We start from the raw sequence: 24,284 nt of genomic DNA, 5'->3' as shown, positions 1-24,284 counted from the left end.
GTTTTAAGCCATAGGATAATATGATCAGATTTGTACCTTTTAATCTTTCTGCAAACCAATTCTAAAATAAATCTAGAAAAAAAATATCTGTAAGAAGAATCAGAACAATTTTGTAAAAGAAGAGTAATGAGGGAAGACTAGTCTTAATTAATGGTAAAATATAATATAAAGCTATGCTAATTTTAGAAGTTTGGTACCAGTACATGAATAAACAAATCAATGGGAAAAAAAAAAAAAGCACAAAAATAAATTAAAATATATGTGTGGCTTCAGTATATGAAAAAGTGGCATTTCACATTACTGAAGAGAAGCTGGGACAAGAAGATCTTTGGACAACTGATTAGCTATAGAATGCTGGGGCCCTACCAAATATCTTACAACAAATTAAATTCTAGCTGGGTGAAAGATTTACATATTGAAAAAATTGTAAAATATTAGAAAAAAAAAGCATGAAATAATTGCTATGCTCCTAGACTGAAAAGGGAATTCCTAAAGGACAGAGAAAACCCTGAAGCCCAAAAAGAAAAAACTGACACATCCAACCACTAAAAATTAGCTATTTCTTCTCAGTAAATGTATGTGCACGCATACGTGTAACACAAAGTGGAAAATTTTCATAAGTATAACACGTACAAAAGGTATAATTTCTTCATTATATAGTTATTAATTGATATGAAAAAGAATAAATAGAAAATTGAGCAAACAATTGGAATTAGCAGTTCACTGAAAATAAATATGAAAGGCTTAAAAGCATATGGAAAGCTATCTGTTTGTTCTCAAATTAAGAAATGCCAATCAGATCATCAACAAGAAATTATTTGTCATTTAAAAGATGAACAAAGATCTAAAAATTTGATAGCACAAATACTGATTGTCTTTCTAGGACTTTGCTCTAAAAAATACTCACACATATGTACATGAAGAGGGGTGATTCTTGTTCATAATAACAATGTCTAGAATAATCTAAATGTCCATCATAGGGGACTATTTAAAGAAAAGAAAGTCTTTATTCATATAATTAACTACCCTGCAACACTTAAAAAGAATGAGATATGTGCTCATAATATATTTGGGAATTATTTCTTATGTGGAATTTTTTTTTCTTTCCTTTCCTTTTAAAAAGGAAAGAAAGGGTAAAATAGTAAAGTACATGTCAACAATTTTTTTGAAAGTTTATACGACAAATTTAATAGTGGAAAGGGGGCCTAAGGAGTCAAGGGAGAAAAAGAGACTTTATCCATTTTATAACCTTTTAGGCTGTTACTCTTTTACTATGTACACCTATTACTTTAAAAACCAATTTAATATTTAAAAATAAAAACAACATACTCAATCTAAAAAGGAAAAAGAAAACAAAGAATAGAAATCTTCTGGTTGAGACGTGGAAAAAGAAATCACATGTAGACTTTGGTTAAGACCAAAATATTTACCATAAATTCCTGGGTGATTTCATACTCTGATACTTTTTTCTCAAGCATTTTAAAATAATTCTTGATGGTTGATTGCTCATGAATACTGAATATTAATGGTCGAACCAGAGCCAACTGAGCTAGCTCCCTTTCAGAAACAATTTCCATACCTAAGAAAGAGAAAAATTCATATTTGTAACATATATATGTGAAGGGAGATTTTATTTTTATTGTTGCTGTTTTCTCCTAAGTAAAGACTCAGCCACTTAAGAATTAATGGAATTTTGTCTTTCCAGAGGTGAAGAGTCTATTACTTTGAAAGGAAGGATCCTTATTTTGGAAAAATCATGACTATGTACTTTGAAATTACACAAAATCCACTATTCTTGGAGAACACTGTTTGAGAAGTGTTCTGTTTTATAATGTGATTGAGGGTACGTATTGACAATTATGCCAAGGCATGCACGTACAAGACTTGGATGGGAAAAAGAGAGAACTTTTGCCCTCCCTGGGACCAAGCGTTTGGAAGTCCCTAGAGTCTGAGATGAGAGTATGTGCTGAATCTAACGCACCTCTAACTCTAAAACAGATCAAGCATGCACATGTGCATACACACACACACCCCACGGATTGAGAAGATCTATATGATGTAATTAATAGCACTAAAAAAATATATATATAATATATATCTCTATATGCTATATACAATTACAAGTGATTATATATGATATATTGTACTATAGATGTAGATATATATTATATAGTTATATAATTATAACCAATCATAACAGAAGAGAATACATTCTATTTAACAGTATATATGGGAATTTTTTGAAAAAATAATGGTCTTTTAGGTCACTTGATAGTCTAGATTCCAGATATCTAAAATTTTACAGATCATGTACACTGGCCAAAGTGCAATAAATCTAGAAAGTCAATATTAAAAGAATATTTTAAAAAAGAATTTTGAGGTAAAATGCTCAAGTGAAATCTCTTTCCAAAGCTAAATATATAACAAAAATCAAGTAAATAACAGCAAAAATATACAAGAAGCAATTAAGCAAAAGAGTGGGCATAAAAAAGAGATGGAAGTTTCTAAGAATCTGCACTGCCCTGGGAAACTCATCTTGTCTGGAGCCCTACTATATCCAAAAGCTCTTTCTAGGGGTGGAAGTGAGGGACTGTTGGTTGGGAAAGACAGTCACAGAAATCCTAAAATTTCGCACAAGTATCTCTAATAAGATAAGAAGAGGTCTAGGAAGCTCAGAAGAGGAGACAAAATTCCCACTAGAAGCCATTTTGATCATCTTTGATCCCCAAAAGAAACACCAATTTGGCTTCCCACTGTGTTCTAGCCTTACTGGGAAAAAAAAAAAAAGCTGAGAGAAGGCAGAGAGATAAGGAAAGAAAAGGTAGAATGACTACAATGGACGCTGTAATTGACTCCTCAACACTGATTCTACCCACATGGTTAGTTAAAGCCGTTTCTAATCATTCCACAATAATTCCCTTACCAGTGAATAGTTTGGTAATAGGTAGGTGATTTGGGTCAAGTGGAAGCAAAAAGAAGTTTGTTCAAGGCTTATGGGCAAGAGAAGCAAGCCTCTCTCCCACCTCAATCCCTTGAAACACAGAAGCAAAAGGCACCAATTACCACAAGCAGCCCTATTGTGATCATAGAAGGAATGAGTTGAGTATAGCAAATATGAAAAAAAAAACCATAAAGAATCTATGTTCTTGATGACATCACTGAGCAACTGATCATATTGAACCTAGAATACTTCCCATCTCTGGACCTCCACTATGGCAGAAAATATATTTATTGTTAACATCATTTTCAATTTGGTTTCTTTTGACTGCAGCCTGGTCCAAGAATTCCAATCAAAGTGTTACAGGTCAGGCTTCAGCTATAAATAAGGGCAATTATTATATAACAGAATTTCTGCAGAAAGCCAGTTTACAGAAAAGGAATTTTATCTAGCTATTTGGTGCCAACAAACAACATTGGGTGGGTGTGAAGAACAGGTGCTTCCCCCATTATGATCCAAAAATAACAGAGCAGAATGGTCTGCCAAGAAAACTGCTACATTTGCCACAGTGAGGAATCTGAGAAAACTGGACACCACTGCTCTAACCATTGGCTCCTGGGTGACACTACCTTAGCAACCATGGAGGAATTAGAAGTCGCCACCTCAACTGCTGGCTCTTGTAATGTACCACCATAGCTATAATGAGGCACTAGGAATGCCATGCATGCTATGGTGTGTACCAGCAACATGGATGCTTCTCTACACATTTAAGACTTGGCTAAGTGCACGTGACTGGTCAAATCCACAATAGCTACAAGGATGCCTGAGAAATATAATTTTTAGTTTTTCTGCCTGGACCATACAGGAAGGTATGCTAAGAGGAGGGTGTGATCAATGTTGAGTAAACTGATCTATAATATCTGTCACATAACAATTCATCCACACCTTTTGAGCTTTCTGGTCCTTTCCTCTTAACCTTCGGCACACTTGTCATTGTCCTCAGGCTAAATCCAGCCTTCAACGCGTAGTTTATAGTGGAAGATAACTAGACTCAAATCAAATGGAATGAGAGACAGAAAAATTCATTCATGCTCAACCAGCAAAATGAAAGAGATGCAGAGCTATACATGTTAGTAAACAAGATGGAAATAAAACATGAGATGCAGAAAAAGTCAGTAATGCAATATGTCATGCAAAAAATTTTTAATCCATTCTGAATGGAACCTAAAATAAATTGTAAATCCACCATCTGCAGAAAGAAGTAATAAAAATATGAATTATTTTAAATGAGTTCAAAATGAGGTAAACAAAAGAATAAGGTGGAAAATAAATTTATAGACCTAAGAAAATAAATTAAAGGCCAAAAGGACTTGATTATAGAACTAATAATTAAATCAAACCCTGCAAAAAACAAAGTAGACAGTTGAAAATAAACTTATTCATAGGAAAAAGATACGTACATAAATTAATGAAGAGAAGAAGTGGCAAACAGCAAAAGATAATGCATATAAAGACCTCATCAGAAGCTCAAGAGGAACTCAAGAAATCCTCCCTTATGATGGGAGAGGGGAGCAGCAGCTTCTGCAGGAAAGGCATGAAGCCCCACCCAATCTTCCCTAAGGATCGAAAGCATAACAAGTCGAGAAAAGGGCAGCAAAACATACTAGCCTCAAAGCACATGTTAAGACCCACTAACACTGGGGGTAGAGAGAGGAGGAAAGCATCCTGGGCTCCGACCATAATATATCATTTTCCTGAAGAAGGGACTGGGTAACTGAGAAAGTGCTACCCCTAAGACCCAGGGACACTGCACCTGCCTAAGACTGAGGTTGAACAAGGATAACAGAAAATGCTACTCCCACCTCTCACCAGGTTAGCAAGCAAAACAATTTCAAATAAGAGCACTGTCACTGGGGAATGGACAAAATCATGGACAGGAACCCTCTCTGAGATGCAGGCCTAATGGAGAAACCTAAAGCAGAGGGTAGAGTATACGTTGAAGTAAACCCTCTGGCATGCCATTTTCCATTCTAAGCACAAGGTAACAAATACAGGATTTTAAAGCCGGTGGTGCACTGAGAGTAACCACAGGAACGTCGAAACTCAAACTCAATTCCTGACTAAACTGACTCAACTCCTTACAATGAAGGCCTACTGAAGAAAGAAGCATGTCCTTTCCTATTTACCTCAGTCTCCAGGAATGAGATATCCAGATTTCAACAGCAAAAAAATTATATGGCACACAAAGAAGCAAGAAAAAGAAAAAATAAAACTGTCAAGAGACAAAGTAGTCAACAGAACCAGTCAGAGATAAGACACAAATGTTAAAACTATCAGACAATGAATTTAAAATAACTAAGATCAATCCCAAAAGCTTTACTGAAAAAAGTGGACAACCTGCATGAAAAAATGAGGTATTTCATCAAAGAGATGGAAGCCATATGAATTGAGCAGAAATGCTAAAAATAAAAAATACTGAAATAGAAAAAAGAATGCCATCAAAGGGCTCATCAATAGGCTTGGTAAAGGCAAGGGGGGAAAAAATCAGAGAACTTAAAAACAGGTCAATAGGCATTACCCAAACTGAAAGAGAAAAGAGTGGTTGGGGAAAGGCACAAAAGAGGTCATCCAAGAGCTAAAGGCCAAAATCAAGCAGACTAATATTCTTGTCATTGGAATTCCAAAATAGGAGAAAGAGAGAGAGAGAGACAGAGAGAGAGAGTGGGGGAGAGAGAGACTGGGAGAGAGAATTGGGCAGAAGAAATATTTGAAACAATAATGGCTGGTAATTTTCCAAAAATGAATGAAAGACACCAAGCCTCAGATCCAAAAGTTCATCATTAACTACACAAGTCAGAAGACAATCCAGAATCCTATAACTAATAAAAATATCTTTCAGAAAAAAATGAAGGAGAAATAAACTCTTTTACAGACAAACAAAAACTGAGAGAATTCATTAGCAGCAAACTTGCACTACAGGAAATGTTCAAGGAAGATCTTCAAGCAGAAAAAAATATATTACAGAATAGGAAACTGAATCTACATAAAGAAGTGAAGAGTTCTGAAAATTCCATAAATGTAGTTAAAATAAATCTTTTTTTCTTAATTTTCACTTCTCTGAAGGGTAACTGGCTATCTAAAACAAAAATAGTAAATATGTATTTTGTGATTATTATGTAAAATGAAAATGGTTGACAACAACTGCAAAAAAGATGGACAGGAGAAATTAGGAAGACACTAAAACTGAGAAATTAAAGATGTATACTGTAAATCCTAGGGTAACCTAGAACACATTTTTAAAAGAGGTATAAATAATAAGCAAATTGGGAAGAAAAAGGGAATCAGAAGATAATCCAAGAGGAGGCATAAAAATAAGAAAAAATTTAAAGAATAGAAGGAATAAACAGAAAACAATGAGCAAGATGGTAGAGTTAAATCTAAGATAGTAGATATAAATAAAAGCAGCCTAAATACACCAATTAAAGGACAGAGATTGGAGACTGGGTGAAAAAGTAAGGCCCAACCATACAATGTCCACAAGAAACCACTTTAAATACTATAACACAGGCAAGGTAAAAGGATGGAAAATATATATACCATGGGAACACTAATCAAAAGAAAGTGGAGTGGCTATGTTAATATCAGAGAATATATCAACAACACAATAGACTGCAGACCAAGAACATTGCCAGGGATAAAAACATCATTCCTGGGGAGAAGGTTAAATAAGTGGAGGTAAAAGGATTTTCAGGGCAGTGACACTATTCTGTTTGATACTATAAACGATGGATACAAGTCATTATACATTTTGTCCAAACCCATAGAATGTACAACACCAATAGTGAATCCTGAAGTAAACTATAGGCTCCAGGTGATGATGTGTCAATGCAGGTTCATCACCAATATACCACTCCAGAGGGGGATATTGATAGCAGGGAAAGTTATACATGTGTGGGAACAGGGAGTATATGGGAAATCTCTGCACCTTCTGCTCAGTTTTGCTGTGAACTTAAAACTTCCAAAAAATAAAATCTATTGTTAAAAAAGAGCATCACTAATGACAAAAGGATCAATTCACAGAAAAGACATAACAGTGCTAAATGTGTTTGCACCTAACAGAAAGTCAAAACACATGAAGTAAAAACTGATAGTACTGCAAGGAGAAACAGACAAAACAGACTTCAATACTCAGCACTCAGGAATAAATGGAACAAGTATAGAGCAAATCAATAGGGACAGAAAAGAAGTGAACAACTTGACCTAATTGACGTTTATAAAACACTCCTTCCAACAACATAATAAAAATTCATTTCAAGTGTACCTGGAACCTTCACCAGATAGACCATATTCTAGGCCAAAAATCAAACCTTAATAAATTAAAAAGGGGAATTCCCTGGAGGTCCAGGACTCCACGCTTTCACCGCTGAGGGCCTGGGTTCAATCCCTGATTGGGGAACTAAGATCCCGCAAGCTGCATGGCGGGACCAAAAAAAAAAATTAAAACATATTAATAAAAAGTATGACCTCAGACCATAATAAAATTAAACTAAAAATCAATTACAGATATCTGGAAATTCCTCAAATTTTGGGGAAGTAAATAACATCCTTCTAAATAACCCATGGATCAAAGAAGAAGTCACAGAGAAATCAGAGAACATTTTTAAAAATAGACTTTATTTTTTAGAACATATTTATCTCTACAAAATAATTAGTAGATAGTACATACAGTTCCCAATACCCTCTGCCACACTTTCCCCTATTATTAACATCTTACATTAGGATGGCACATTTGTTACAATTAATGAACCAATATTGATATATTATTGTTAACTAAAGTCCATACTTCAGATTTCCTTAGCTTTTCCTTAATATCCTTTTACTGTTTCAGGATCCCATCTAGGATTCCACAATAAGTTTAGTTCTCATGTCTCCTTAAGTTTCTCTTGGCTGTAACAGCTTCTCAGACTTTTCCTGAATTTGATGACCTTGACAGTTTGAGAAATACTGATCAGATATATTATAGGACGCCCCTCTACTGGAATTTGATGTTTTCCTCATGATTAGCCTGGGTTTATAGATTTTTGGGAAAATCACAGAGATAAAGGGCCATATTCATCACATCATACCAAGGGTACCTACCATTAACATGATTTATAACTCTTGATGTTGACCTTGATCACTGGCTGCAGCTTGTGTCAGATTTCTCCACTACAAAGTTACTTTTTTATTCCCCTTTCCATACTGTACTCTTTGGGAGAAAAAAATCACTATGGCAGCCCTACTTAAGGGATGGGGGAGTTATGCTCCATCTTCCTTAGAGTGGAATATCAACATAATTTATTTAGAATTCTTCTGTATGGGAGATTTGTCTCCTCTCCCCATTTATTATTATATTCATTCATTTATTATATTAGTATGGCCTCATGTATACTTATTTTATACTTTGGGTTATAATCCAATGCTGCTTTGCATTTTTGCTCAAATTGTTCCAGCTTTGACCACTGAGGATGAGCAAATATTTTGAATTGAACGTAAATAAAAACACATCAAAATCTGTGGGATTCCACTAAAGCAGTGCTCACAGGAAGATTTACTGTATTAAATGCTTATATTTGAAAAGAAGAAAGAACTCATATCAATGAAGAAATCAATGAAATTGAAAACAATAGGGAAAATAAATGAAACTAAAAGCTAGTTCTTAGAAAAGAGCAACAGGGTTTCTCTGGTGGTGCAGTGGTTAAGAATCCACCTGCCAATGCAGGGGACACGGGTTTGAGCCCTGGTCGGGGAAGATCCCACATGCCGCGGAGCAACTAAGCCCATGCACCATAACTACTGAGCCTGCACTCTAGAGCCCGCAAGCCACAACTACTAAGCCTGCGTGCTGCAACTACTGAAGCCTGCGTGCCTAGTGCTCGTGCTCCACAACAAGACAAGCCACTGCAATGAGAAGCCCGCGCACCGCAACTAAGAGTAGCCCCCACGCACCACAACTAGAGAAAGCCCGCGAGCAGCAACGAAGACCCAACACAGCCAAAAATAAATAAATTTTTTAAAAAAAGAAAAACACCAACAAAATCAATAAATAACCAAACTTATCAAGAAACAAAGAAAAAAGACACATTATTCCAAATCAAAGAGAGGGTATCAATTCAGATATTACAAATATTACAAAGTTAATAAGGGAATATTTTGAACAACTCTATTTCCAAAAATTAGACAACTTACATGGATGGGACAAATTCACTGAGAGACATAACTACCAAAATTCATTAGAAAAGAGATAACCTGGGCTTCCCTCATGGTGCAGTGGTTGAGAATCTGCCTGCCAATGCAGGGGACACGGGTTCAAGCCCTGGTCTAGAAAGATCCCACATGCCGCAGGGCAACTGGGCCCATGAGCCACAACTACTGAGCCTGCGCGTCTGGAGCCTGTGCTCCGCAACAAGAGAGGCCGTGATAGTGAGAGGCCCGAGCACCGCAATCAAGAGTGGCCCCCGCTTGCCACAACTAGAGAAAGCCCTCACACAGAAACGAAGACCCAACACAGCCATAAATAAATTAAAAAAAAAAAAAAAAAAGAAAAGAGATAACCTAATAGTCCTATATCAATTAAAGACACTGAATATTGTTATGGGCTGAATTGTATCCCCCCAAATTTTATATGTTGAAGTCCTAACCTCTAGTAACTCAGAATATGACTGTATTTGGAGATAGGATCTTTAAAGAGGTAATTAGGATGAGGTTATTAGGGCACACCCTAATCCAGTATGACTGGTATGCTTATGAGAAGAAGAGATTGGGACACAGATATACACATAGAGGGAAGACCACATGAAGACTCAAGGAGAAATATATATATATATATATATATATATATATATACACACATACACACAAAAAATATTTGGCATATATATATATATATATACATATACATATATATATATACATATACACACAAAAAAATATTTGGTTTACATATATACGCCAAATATTTTTGTTTTCTTTTACATGATACTGAAGGACAGTATAATTCTGCTGAAGAAACAAGAACATCACTCAAAGACAAAGAGACTTTATATCCTCTTTTGGGGACAGGCTGAGAGTATGTTTTCGGTTGCAGACAGGATAGTTGCATCACTATAGATGGAAGCATAATCTTGTTTTTATTTGGAGATTAAGTATGGTTTAAAGAGATAATATATGAGGGCCAACTTGACAAGGGATGGACTGTGGTGGCTTTGCAATATGTCAACATGGCTAGGCTGAACTACTCTTCCCAGGATTCCATTTCCTGAACGTTTCTAGTTAAGATGGTCCACAAGAGAGGTTCTTGTGTGAGGTTTGGAAGGCAAACCTGAAACAATAGCCATTGTGTAGCTCACACACACACTGTAGCTGATCTCCTGACTCATCTCATTCTTTACATAGCGGGAAGAACATAGTATCATAAAAATGCCAATCCTTCCCAAACGAATATAAATGTCACGTCACTCTAATCTGAACTTCAAAGGGGTTTACATGGGAATGAACAAAATAATTTAAAATTTCATATGTAGCAATAACTTGCCCAAATAGCCTACAAAAATTTACTTTTCAAAAATTAGGGGGAGGATTTGCCTTTCTAGATATTACTTAGAACTGTGATGATCAAAACAGAGTAACATGTCCACAGGAACAAACAATTCAATCAGCGAAAATGTTTGGAGGACAGAAAAGAATCTAAACATTTTGGGGAATCTAATATGTGATAAAAGTACATTTAAATTCAGTTGGTAAAGGTCATTTATTTAGTCAATGATGCTGGTATAATTGTCCAGTCAATTTTCTATACCTCTATCATATTTAGCAATTAACTGCACGTAGATTAGTGATCTAAACAAAATGAATGAATGAATGAATGGAAATTCTGGGAACATTTAGGAGAATATTTGTGTATTCTTTCAGTAAAGAAGACCTTTTTAAACATTCTAGAAAACCAGAATGTTTATGAAGGTCGCCCTTCTTAAGATGTGGGACAGGGGGAAAATTTATAATATATTTGTCAGACAAACAAGGTGTTAAGATTTCTAACATGTTAAAAGTTCATACAATAAGAAAAAAATGGACAAAGGATATAAATATGCAAATGAAAGAAGAGGCTAATAAACATGTAAGATAATGTGCATTAGAGTAATAAGGAAATGCTATTTTTCATCCATCAGATTAGCAAAGACTAGAAAAAGGGTTATCTAGTGATGATAAGAATGTGAGCAACTGGACCCTTCCAAACAGCTGGAGCAAGAATAAATTGCTCTTTTAGGAAAGGAATCTGGTATTGTCTATTAAAATACATCTGAGTTGTTTACAGTTTAAGGCTATTACAAATAAGGACAGTATGAATATTCTTGCATATGTCTTCTGGTGCCAAAAGGAAAGAGTTTCTTTAAGGTAAATAGCTAGGAAAGATAACTGCTAGGGCATAGGGTATGCGCAGATTAAAAAATGCCAAGTTGAGAAAAACAAATACTGTATGCTAACACATATATATGGAATCTAAAAAAAAAAAAAATGTTCTGAAGAACCTAGGGGCAGGACAGGAATAAAGACACAGACATAGAGAATGGACTTGAGGACACGGGGAGGGGGATGGGTAAGCTGGGAGGAAGTGAGAGAGTGGCATGGATATATATACACTACCAAATGTAAAATAGATAGCTAGTGGGAAGCAGCCGCATAGCACAGGGAGATCAGCTCGGTGCTTTGTGTCCACCTAGAGGGGTGGGATAGGGAGGGTGGGAGGGAGACGCAAGAGGGAAGAGATATGGGGATGTATGTATATGTATAGCTGATTCACCTTGTTATAAAGCAGAAACTAACACACCACTGTAAAGCAATTATACTCCAATAAGGATGTTAAAAAAAAAATGCCAAGTTGTTTTCCATTGTGTTCCATATCACCAATATTTACTACTGTCATATTTTTTAAATTTTTAATAATCTAATCTATAAATTGTTATTTCACTGTGGCTTAATTTTCACTTCCCTGATTCAAAATTAGGTTGAATACCTTTTCATATTTCCTCCTCTGTGAAGTGCCTGATGATGTCTGTCTTGGTCAGCTTGGGCTGCTATAACGAATTACCATAGATCGGGTAGTTTTGACAACAAACATTTATTTCTCACAGTTCTGGAGGCTAGAAGTCTGAGATCAGGGTCCCAACCCATGGTTGGGTTCTTGGTGAATGCCCGCTTCCTGGTTTACAGATGGCTGCTTTCCTCCTGCATCCTCACATGGCAGAAAGAGAAAGCTCTAGTTCCTTCATTCCCTTATAAGGGCACCAATCTCATTGTGAGGGCTCCACCCTCATGACCTTATTCAAACTCAATTATTTCCCAAAGGCCCCACCTCCAAATGCCATCACATTGGAGATTGGCGCTTCAACATATGAACTGGCGTGGGGCAGGGGGGACGACACATAAACATTCAGTCCATAGCATTCCTTCCCTGGCCCCAAAGTTTGTGCCTTTCTTGCATGCAAAATGCATTTGTTCCATCCCACCAGCCCCAAAAGTTTTAACTTAACCAGAATCAACTCTCAGGTCTAAAATCCAAAATCTCATCTAAATATCAACTAAACCAGATATGGGTGGAACTGGAAGTAAGAATCATCTGAGGCAAAATTCCTCTCCACTTCTCAATACCAATTTCTGTCTTAGTCATCCTGGGCTGCTATGCTGCTAAAACAAATTACCACAGACTGGGTTTAAATAACAGACATTTATTTCTCACAGTTCTGGAGGCCAGAAGCCAGCATGGTATCAGCATGGTCAGGTTTCAGTGAGAACAGAACCCTCTTTCTGGTCTACAGATGGCCACTTTCTTGCTATATCCTCACTTGGTGGAGAGAAAGAGTTCTCTGGTCCTTTTATTCACTTGTAAGGGCACCATTTGCACTGGGAAGGCTCCACCCCCATGATGTATTCAAACTCAATTATATCCGAAAGGTCCCATCTCCAAATGCTATCACATTGGGGATTAGGACTTCAGCATATAAATTTGGGGGGAACAGAAAAATACAGTCCAGAGCAATGTCTTTTGCCCATTTTTCTATTGGGTTATTTGTCTTTTACTTATTAATTTGCAGTTCTTTATATTTTCTGGGCATTAATCTGTTTTTAGTGCAGACCTTAATAACAGACCCCAAGAGGGGCTTAACCTTAGTCCTAAGGTGAAACTGAAAATGAGGGAACTAAGAAAGGAAAAGCAGCTAGGCCATGACATTCTCCTGCTGTACAGAAACAAACATCGTACAGCACCAATATTAGTTGTCACTAGGAGACCATAATAAAGCAAAACAAAATCATCTAGTCTTTATATCTGAACACAAACAGAATTCAAAAGAATAATCCTAGATATACTAACCACAAGTTTCTTGTTCCTCTATCACTCAGAATGTAAACCCCTTTTCTTTTAAAACCCCTCAAAACCACTTGCTTGGCTAGACGCTGATCTTAGATCATGGACTTCCTACTGTTGCTGCAGCAGTAGCAGTTTGAATAGTTTCGTTCTTTTTTTCAACACAGTCTAAGAATATTCCCAAAGATTGAGTTCCATGGATATTTATCATATCACTGTACATTATAATGTTTTTAAAAGAACTACCCTAGGTGACCAACCAGAAGAGATCGACTATACAGATAATTGTGTAGTCATACAATGGAACATTATTTAGCTTTTAAAAAGTGAAACATAAATATATATTCATTAAAAAGACATGTTTACAAAGGAATATGCTCTTGTTTTTATTTTTTAAATACATTTATATTCAAAATTCCACTTCTGCCTAAAATGTAGAAAGGTAGTATGAGCATCACTCACATGCTAACAACATATAAAAGTTGAAAAAAACAAAATAAAAGAATTTTTGAACCCATCAGAGAGCTGTGGTTACAGGCCAACGAAGTATTCTGAAATCTAAGGAAAGACAGCCTCCTAAGGAGCGACAGGTCACTTGTGGCAGTCACAGTGTGTGGAGGGCACACTGGCTCACTTGTGGCAGCTGAGGGGTGAACGAAATGCCAGATACTATACAGAAAGCATTCAGATTTTAAAAAGCCCAATATATTGCTAAAGGCTGAATGAGCAATTCAGCCTAGTGTGAGCATATAGAACCCCAGGAAGCCATAGATACAGAGAGTGTGCACACCTCACAGACTCAACAGACCTCCATAAGTGCTCATAAGAAGGACTGGAGACAGGATAGGAAATGGAAGGAACCGTTCTCTCAGTGGCATAGGCTTGGAGGAGGAGAGCTACTGCCACCGCTGTCGAAAAGCCCCACTTGGACCTACCTCCCCAACAGAACAAAAGTCTTCAATTGCAGGGGGAATAGCAGCAAACCCTGTTGTGCACAGGTGAATACAGTACAGTTGGAAAAAGGGAAGAAGAAAAACCCTCCACTCCTGGAGGAGGGCCGGAAACATCCCTGATCCCAGGATCCTATACCAATACTATAATGAGTCTCCTACCACTAAGCAAGGGACAGGAAACCCTCTCCCACACTAGACTTAGCAAAAAATATAAGGCAGAGTTTGAATGCCATAGAGAGGAGAGGCAGCCCCACCTGCTTAGATCCCACCGCTTAGATCCTGGGATAGAGGACCGCCAGGCTGAGACTGGGCTACAACAACAAGCACCAGGTTACTGCTGGAGGGAGGGCAAGGGTAGGGAGATGACTCCTAAAGCCCAGACACACGGGAAAGACCTAAAGTTAGGGATGGACTAGGAATGGTAAAAGAAACTCTCTAACATTCCAGTTGCCACCTAAGTACAAGTTAAACCTTGAGAAATTTTAAGTCAGTAGTTCACTACAGTTCAAAATCCAGTTCATGTCCTCAACATGCTGAATCAATGACCTAACGACCTAGCAGAGGAACAGGCACAACTATCTCCAACTGTACTGTATTCACCTGTGCACAAACACCAATACTGTCAAAATGTGAGACACACAAAGAAGCAGCAGCAGCAACAGCAGCAAAAATAACTGTCAAAGAACAAAACAATCAACAGGAAAACAAAAAAACTCAGAAATAACCCATCTATTAGAATTATCAGAGAGGGAATTTGAAATAACTATAGTTAATATGTTTAAACTCTTGTGGAAAAGGTGGACAACATGCATGAACTGATACAGAATTTTTTTTAACATCTTTATTGGAGTATAATTGCTTTACAATGGTGTGTTAGTTTCTGCTTTATAACAAAGTGAATCAGCTATACATATACATATATCCCCATATCTCTTCCTCTTGCGTCTCCCTCCCTCTCACCCTCCCGATACAGAATTTGAACAGAGATGAAAACTATAAGTCAAATGGAAGTGTTAACAATAAAAAAATTACATTATAAAAGAGCTAAAAAAATGCTTTCAGTGGGTTCATTAGTAGAGTCAGCACAGCTGAGGAAAGAGTTAATAAGCTTGAAGACAGGTTAATAAAAATTGCCTTAACTGAAACACAAAGAGAAAAAAGAGTAGGAGGAAAAGAAAGTAAAAAGCATATTGGTACAGCCTCTTTGGAAAATAGTTTGTCATTTATATACTTATGACTCCGAAATCCCACTCCTAGATATTTACCTTAAAGAAATGGAAACTTAGGTTTACACAAAACCGGTATGTGAATATTTGTAATGCTTTTATCCATAATTGCCAAATCTGGAAACAACTCAAATGTCCTTCAAACTGTAAATGGCTAAACAAACTGGTGTAGCCATATAATAGAATACTACTTAGCAAATTTTTTTTAAATTAAATACTGGTAAATGCAATGGTGTGGACAGCTTTACACTAAGTGCAAAATACTCAAAATGCAACATATTTATGATTCCATCCACATGACACTTTGAAAAAGACAAAAGTAAAGAGAATGAAAACAGATTACAGGTAGCCAGGTGTTGGTGGTGGAGTTAGGAGCTGACTACACAAGAGCACAAGAGAAATTTGAGGGGTGAAGAAAATGTACTGTATCTTGACAGTAGTGGTAGACCTTTGTCTAACCTTACAGAACTGTATGCTAAAAGGGTGAATTTTACAGTATATAAGTTATACTTCAGTATTTAAAAAGTATTTTCTTGTAAACTATTTTTGTGTGAGACCTGTACTTTAATAATTATATAGTGTGATATTGCCTTAATTAGATTTGACATTCCTCAGATTAAAAAAAGTCATCAGAGAAGACGATTCTGGCACTTGATGAGAGGCTGAACGGTGACCTCTAAGATCTTCTCTGACTCCAAGGTTTCTGAGGTATGTATGTGATTCTTCAACCTTATACACAATAATTATATATGTATATTTTTCTCCACAGTTATATTTATATTATATACAAATGTAAATACATATACACAGAAAAAATTTGGAATATTCTTCAGTATTATGACTCATTTTATTATACATACCTGTATTTTCTTTTTTCCCACAACATATGATAATGTATAATCCAAAAAAAAGTTATTATTTTATTTACAAAGTATATACTGTGCAACAAATTAAAATTAAGAAAATGAAGAAGCAGGTCATATTCAAGGCTATACAAATCATTAAGAAATACAAACAGATCATTTTATTAAATTGACATGTTTGCTATACTAAAATATTTAAAGAAAGGGTAGAAATGTGCCCTTTATGAATGTGAGGGGTGGAGCATTTTCTTCATTTTTAAAGGAAAATCCTAGAAAATCATGTTTTCCCCATTTGAAAAAGTTTTTCCTAGCTCAGGATCTGCATTTATATTAGAAATTTCTTTGTGCATACCTCTGAAATATAGCCTCTTCAAGAATCTGCTAATAAAATGGGATGAGGTCATATCCTGAAGTGTAGGGGTGTCAGTATGGGAAGGCCCTGCAAGCTCTTCATCCTCACTGCTCGACTTCTTTTTTAGAAAGAAGCTACTGGTTGTCCACAAGCTGGGGTCACTCTCACTAGAAAAGAAATTTATATTCGTTCATGGTTTCAGAGAATGTATACATTTAAGAAAGAATCTCTGATAATCTATATTAATTATTCAATTGACATTCACCTCCATTTCAGTTCAGCCACCCATTTCCATTGTCAGCCCCTGGAACTGGCCCACTTTCGAAGAGATAATTCCAAAGTTCGAATGTCCGATCACAAACTCCAACTCCTCTCCCTTTCACCTGGCTTGCAAACTAGCTGCCTTGGATCAAGCCACCTATTCACTTTCTTTCCTCCTTTATCCAGGCTGTGGCGGAAGAAGAGTACTGGAGTCCTGGGTTTTCTAGTATCAGCAGAGAGCCATCTGGAAAACACTGGTACGTCTCTATTCCATTTCCTCTACCATTCCTAACTGCCGTATTACCACCCTCATGTAGTCCCCTTCTCAATTCTCTGCTTTAGTAAAAATGTAGTCCCTTCTATAAAATGTAAGCCAGAAAGTAAGAACTCTTTCAACTTACTCTCTTTAAAAATGCATCAACATTCTTCATTACTCCTTACGTTCTCCACGTTCAGAATTAATCCTTCCATGTTCTCTATGCCTTCTGTCTCCTCTGAGAGATTTTTCTAAAATTATCTTTTCTTATATATAACTAATTTCTCCCTATCTACAAATTCTCCCTATCCACAATATCATAAGAATACTTGATTCTCTCTCACCTTAAAAACAGAAGACCCTTTAATCTTTCTATCTCTGTCTAAATAACTGCTCTATATACTCTAACAGATTTCTCAAATATGAGCCCACACTCCCTTTCTGTTTCCTCTCCAACTTCTCACTACTTAGCTTACTCACTTATGCTATCTGCTTGGCTCTCTTTGCACTTTCATTTGCAACTCCACTTAGCAAAAGGCTCCTAATTTGATTTCTGGGTCTAATCTCCAATTTCTAGAGAAAATTCTCCCCAAAATTCAAATTTTATTGTTATACCTGTTCACCAACGTCAGGATAAACTCAGGCTCTTTACTGGACTCATAAATTGAGGATGCTGGTAGTCTGTCCCCTGCCTACTTTTTCATCCTTATCTCTATTAATTTCCTTTACGCCCTTTATGCCTCAGCCTTAACAAAGTAAATGTCTTTTCCTTTTGTTTCTGTGGGTAATTTCAGGTTTCTTGCTCTTTCCTCCTTCCCACCTTTTCTTGGGTTACTGTAAACATCAACTTGTTCTCCATCTCCTGCCGGCTATCTTTCACCTCATTACCAGCAATCCTCCTTCCAGATAGGTGATTGACAGACAGATAGGAAAATGCAAAAAAGACTCCATCTGTGCTTCATTTTCATTCTAACAGACTGAATAAAATGTGTACTCCTTGGTTTCACATATATTGAGTTCCTTCACACTCTGGCCCACATTATATTTTTGCTCTGTCTCTCATCTTCTCAAGCTTCCTGGCATTCCAATTCACGTATACCTTATGACTCCTGACACATCACATTTCTCACCATTAATAAGATATTTTCATAGCTCCTTACCTTTGCTCAAACTTCTCCCAACAGCTTGAAACTTTCTTCCCTCCCTTTTCACCTGCTGAATTTCTATTTATTTAAGATCCGATCCTAAATCCAACCAAAATATCTTTTCGTCAAAGAACATGGTGGGGAACTCTCCCCCTTGCATAGTCCTCTGTCTTCTGTACCCACAATCCTTGGACTCTGACTCTATAATAATATTTACTACACTGTATTTAAATTTGTTTTTTACATGTCTGTGTCCCCAATTAAACTATAAACTAGAGAGCAAGAACTATTAATACTTTGTATTTGTATACAGTGCTTAGTATATAATTAGTATCTACTAATTAGTATATATTAGTAGCATACAATATTATCTCAAAACGCCTTTTGAATTAATATTATTTGTTCACTTAATGCACTTGTGAAAGTTGTTTACACAAGTTGCATACTATACACATTATTATGCAGTGCTCTTCCAGTGACTGTAGCTAACATTACTTATAAATCTCTAAGAAAATACGGCTCAAAAAAATGTTTCCTTATTTGATGTTTTTGCACGTAACACCTAAATTTGAACATTTTATAAGCATGAAAGCTGCTGTTTCTTTTGTTTTTCTAATGGAAATTTACTTTTCTCCCAGTTTTTAAAATTTTTTTCATTTATAGTACCAAGTATTCACCATGCTAATAATTCCATTTCTAGTATATTATTTTCTTTCTGGAAGCATATAATGTCTCATAAAATTTAGTTGTGTACTGAGCTTTACCTTACCTCAAGTACACTGCCCCCTCCAAGAGCTCCAAACACATTTACAAAGGCTTTGGAACTGGGTAATTGTTGATATGACAGAGAAATTTAATTCTTTAGGAATATCTTTTCTTGTGTTAATACCATATTTATGAGATCATAAATACACCCTATTTTTAGACAAATCAGGTTGTACTTACTACAAAGAACTATATTTTTAAAACTAATCAAACATCTGAGGGCCATTATTCACTGTCTCCACTCAGAGGGCTAGCTATGAATATGAATAAGCAAAAAACTCACTAAATAAGCATATTAGTTATACCTTTCTGTCTCCTTTTTAAACTGATCCTCAAAATCATCACTATGTTGAAAATCCTGAAGAAAACAATTTTACTTCCCCTGAGTTAACTTCATTTTCAAAAACCTACAGGCATAAGAAAGGAAGAAATTATGGCTATGATTTTAAGAATATATAGTTTAAAGAAAATGATTTCTATAGCTTCTCAAGAAGAGCAATAAGGTATTCAATAATAGAATTAAAACCACAATCACAGTGTGATTTCTACTCCTCGAAAATCATTTGAAATGTGTATCTCCCTATTAAATATTTTCCAATCTGTCAAAACAGAGTGTAGAGTACTATGCACATATAAATTATTTCTACTGAATCACCCAAGTTATTTTCCAAAAGTTCATAAAAATAAACTTCATTTTTCTTAAAAAAAAAAACAGATAAACAGATTATTACTACAGCCCAGAAGAGATTCTTATAATGAATGCTTATCACATTTACTTTATTGTGAAAATAAAATTCCTAACACTTTATTTACCTTTATTTTAGCACTTGTAATCTAATCCAGTAATTCTAGGTATGTCTCTGCCACAAGATTTTGTTCTGCCCAATGGACTTTAGTCCACTTTGTTGCCTTTGCACCATTCTATACAGTACCTGGCCCACTGATAGACAAAATTGAATATAATTAAAGGGAAAAATCACATTAAAATAAAGATTTAGTTACCAATATTTTAGCCCTCAATTCTGCTTCAATTAATCCATTCATTTGACAGTTCTTTTCTGGGGGTCCTAGTACATGCAGATACTATTCTAAGTGCTATGGATAAAACACTGAATAACAGGCATGTGTTCTGCCCTTGTGGAGCACATATATTCTGATGGGGAAAGAGAAAATACACAAGCAAGCGTAAAAAATTACAGCTGTGATAAATGTTAATGCAGTAACAGAGTATGGTGATACTTAACCACCATGTACCTAAAAGACGGAAGGAAGGGCTAGGCAAAGAGACAGGAAAGCATCCTGAGCAAAAGGAACAACAGGTCCAAAGACTGGGAGGCCTGCTGTGGTCTGGCCTCTGCCTAATTTCCCACCCTCAGCTCCCATCTGTTTCTCATGCAGCATCTCTAGCCACACCCTGTGTTATGTCTTTCCACACTCTGTGTTATGTCTTTTCATCTTTTTTGAAGCATCTTTTGATGATCCTTATTTTGTGAAACTTATTAATCCTTTCCCTTCTTGTTAGTGTATATGCATGTGTATATATTTTGCTTGATTCCATGAAATTTCCTAGACTTGGAATACTTCCTAGTGGGCATATATATGCTTGTGGGCATATATACAGACATCATTACAGAAATATGGACCTAAGCACAATCGATTTTAAAAGGAAGCATATTAATGGAAAGATGTAAACAACTACCTAGCACTCTTATCAAGCATATTCGTTTCGCTGGACAAGTCAAAACATATAACTTATTAAGTTTTTAGTCTAACATAAATAAGCATTGCCTAAAATATAAAGTTAAATTATACTTTAGCAATAACTTGACCATTTTAGAATATATTAAATTCTAGTGAATTGGTTAATTGCCATTTTGAGTAACATAAAACATAAATTTTAAAAATCCTTCCTTATGCGGGTAAAAAAAGATATCAATTCTCATGTATTTTTCTAAACTTTTTTAAGCTTTGCTTTTAATATTTGGGGATTTCATTCACCTAGAATAAATTTCAGTGTAAAGTGTACCTTGCCCATTCTGCTCAACCACCAACAATGATCTTGCATTCAAAAGACATTCACAAGATCCAGGAGGCCACACCTGGCACTAGGAGAGCTTTGCAGAAGGATACAGGAAGGGAGATACATGTCAGCAGAATAGCCTAAGGCTTGCCCTCATCAGGAGTTCTAATGGCATTCTAGTGTCACCTCAAGTGGAGGGAAGTGAGATGACATGGGTGGGTACCAGTTAACCTGGCTTAGAAGCCTCAAGCTACACAGGAAGCAGGACCTCTTGTAACAACTCGTGAGCCTAACCTCTAGAGACTGCAGCAAGGAGCTTCCCACATTCATCCCATTTGTATCAATACTTTCAGCAAGGCGTTTATAGTCCTAGCCATAATCCTTCTAGCCCAGGAGTCAGTTTTACCATAATCAATGCTGCCTGGTAACACAACTGATAGTCTACCATTTTTCAGGCTTCCAGAGAAACAGGGTGTTAGAAGGCTAACACAAGATCATTTTTCTCATCGTAAAGAAGAAAATGTTCTGTTGACCTTTACTCACAGGTGGTAATTCAGTTTTATCTTTCCTATTGGAATAACCAATTGTACCAGCACCATTAATTGCATAGACCATTCAATCCACAATGCCACTGGTCACAGAAAAAGTTCCCATATATACATGGGTCATCTTCTGGAATCTCTATGCAGTTTCATTGGTCTTACTTGCCACTTCCTATATTAGTACCACATTTCCTCAACTCCTATAGGTTTATAACAAGTCTTGATAACCTGCAGTTATCCCAGTTGTCCTTCCACCACATATACACTTTACCTTCCTGTCCTAATACTGCCTATTCTTGGCCTTCTGTTTTCCCAAGTACATTTTTGAATCAGCTGATTAAATCTTTCTCTCCCTCACATACAAACAGACAAAATTTGAAATTTGTATTGAAACTAAGTTAAATTAATTTTGTGGTTTAAAATTAAGAAAAAAGTTATCTTTGTTATATTAAGTCTTATTATCCATTAATCTTATATGGCTAGCCATCAAAACATTTTATGTCTTATTATTCATTAATATTATATGGCTAGCCATCAAAACATTTTATAATGTTCTCAATTAACACCTTTTCTTAGATTTACTCCTACATACTTCATAGCTGGTATCATTATAAATGTATTGGTATAGATTATATAATTACATATGCTAACTACTGCATAGTGAGTAAACCACAAGTTTTTATAGATAGTAATTTTGTTTTTATTATATTCTAAAATTTTAAACTTCCATTATGACTTCTTCTTTGACTCATGAGTTAGAAGTACGTGTCTTTAAATTCCAAATGTATGCTTCATCTTTTTGTGGTTGACTTCTAACTGAATTTCTTTATATCAGAGACCACAGTCAGTACTATAAAGACTATCTGACATTTATTATGATATATTTTGATGTGGTACATGATAAATTTTAATAAATGGTCCATGTATGCTTGAAAAAAATGTGTTCTCTAATTTTTGGATGCAATTCTATATACATTCATTATATCTAGCTTGCTAATTGACTTTTTAAAAAATTTTTATACTCTTAACTAACTTTCTAATCTATTAATAAAGGAGATATTTTAAAATGGCCCACTATCATAGTGAAGTTATCAATTACTACTTGTAATTCTGATTTATATATTCTGAAGCTATTATTAGGTGCTTATAATTTTAGAATTTTATATCTTCCTTGTGAACTAAACCTTTTAGTATTATACAGTGACTTCTTAATGCCTAATGCTGTTTGCTTTTAAGTCTCTTCTTTCTGATCTCTCTATAGCTATACCAGCTCTCTTTTGTTAGTATTGTTCTGTGTATTTTAATTTTTACTTTAAAATATCCAGGGAAAATGTTCCCAAAGATTCCTTCTCATTAAACTACGTGGATGACCAATAAATTAAATGAAATGAGTTCTACAGAGTTGACCTAGTCCTGAAAAATAGTTTATCAACACTAATTGGCAAAGCAAATCGCTAAAAATTAATTTCAGGTAATTACGGTAGGAATGTGGAGATTATGAATGAAATGGAACAGAGGAAAAGAAATGGAGCAATGCTTATACACTGACACAATCCCTCCCATCTCCAACAAGACGTTAAAAAGTCATTTGCGCACAACTCATTTACTAAGAAAAAGTGACATCACCCAAGTGAGAAGTCCTAGCATAATTTAAACCTGAGACATATTTCAAGTCATGTTTCCAAATAAACTTGATTATATTTATCAAAGAAGCAAACTGTTCTAGATAGTTGTAATTCAAATAAGGCTCACTTAGGACTCTAACATGTCTTTGATGGAATGAAATGTGATTTGGCTAACAGTATCAAGAAGGCACAAGGAGAAATATTCTAAATTATCAAGATACCGGGTCTTTTTGGAGAGTGCTCACTGAATCAAAGTAATGTCAAAGAAAAGGCTGGATAAAATTTTCCAAGGAGCCTAAGTTAACTTTTCTGCACTGCATATGCAAAGATTTATGAGGACAAAGTGTAAACAGTAATACTAAGAGATAGGAGCCTGGTTCCTGGTCTTTCCGCTGTGACTGAAGAGCTGTATGATCACAGACAAATCATTTCAGCTCTCTGGGAATTAGTTTCTTCACCTTTAAAATGAGGGTTGGAATAAAAATTAATTGATCTATCTTCTAAATCTAGTCATCTACATACAAGTCTATGAAGTCTAGACAATTCCTAGGGACAGCATCATAACTGAAAGGGCATCAAGCAACTATAACATCAAATTAATTCATGAAATATAAGCAAGGCAAATTCTAATAAAACTAGCGATTTTATTCTAAACAACATATTCTAAAAAATACCCAGAAATGTTCTAAGATACTCTTTTCTAAAAGTAAACTTTAAAGCATATCAAAACTCATCCTAGAAAAGTCAAGCCATAAAATATAGGGGAAAACACCCAAAGCATAAAATATACTCAGTTCTAGAAGGGAGTCAGTATGGTTATATAAAGCATCTACTCAAGACATTCTGTGAAGTTTCTCACTTCCAAGTATCTCTCCAAGTAGAAAATCATTCTGATCAGAGAAAAGTATCAACAGTGGAGCTCAGAACCCTGGATTA

General features: G+C 35.7%; 1 protein-coding gene across 1 annotated transcript in view; it reads right to left on the bottom strand.

Annotated features, from left to right (window-relative positions):
* Nucleotides 1-24,284, bottom strand: part of PTPN20 (protein tyrosine phosphatase non-receptor type 20) — a 69,358-nt gene that overhangs the window by 25,427 nt on the left and 19,647 nt on the right. The window contains 4 exon segments of the mRNA XM_036828076.1: nt 1,431-1,579; nt 16,786-16,901; nt 19,467-19,528; nt 19,530-19,568. Of these exon segments, the coding sequence (XP_036683971.1) occupies nt 1,431-1,579; nt 16,786-16,901; nt 19,467-19,528; nt 19,530-19,568 (366 nt within the window).

Source organism: Balaenoptera musculus, chromosome 16 (assembly GCF_009873245.2).
Source record: "Balaenoptera musculus isolate JJ_BM4_2016_0621 chromosome 16, mBalMus1.pri.v3, whole genome shotgun sequence".
Lineage (NCBI taxonomy): Eukaryota > Metazoa > Chordata > Mammalia > Artiodactyla > Balaenopteridae > Balaenoptera > Balaenoptera musculus.
Note: the sequence above shows the minus strand (reverse complement) of the source record. Positions and strands in the feature narration are given on the sequence as shown.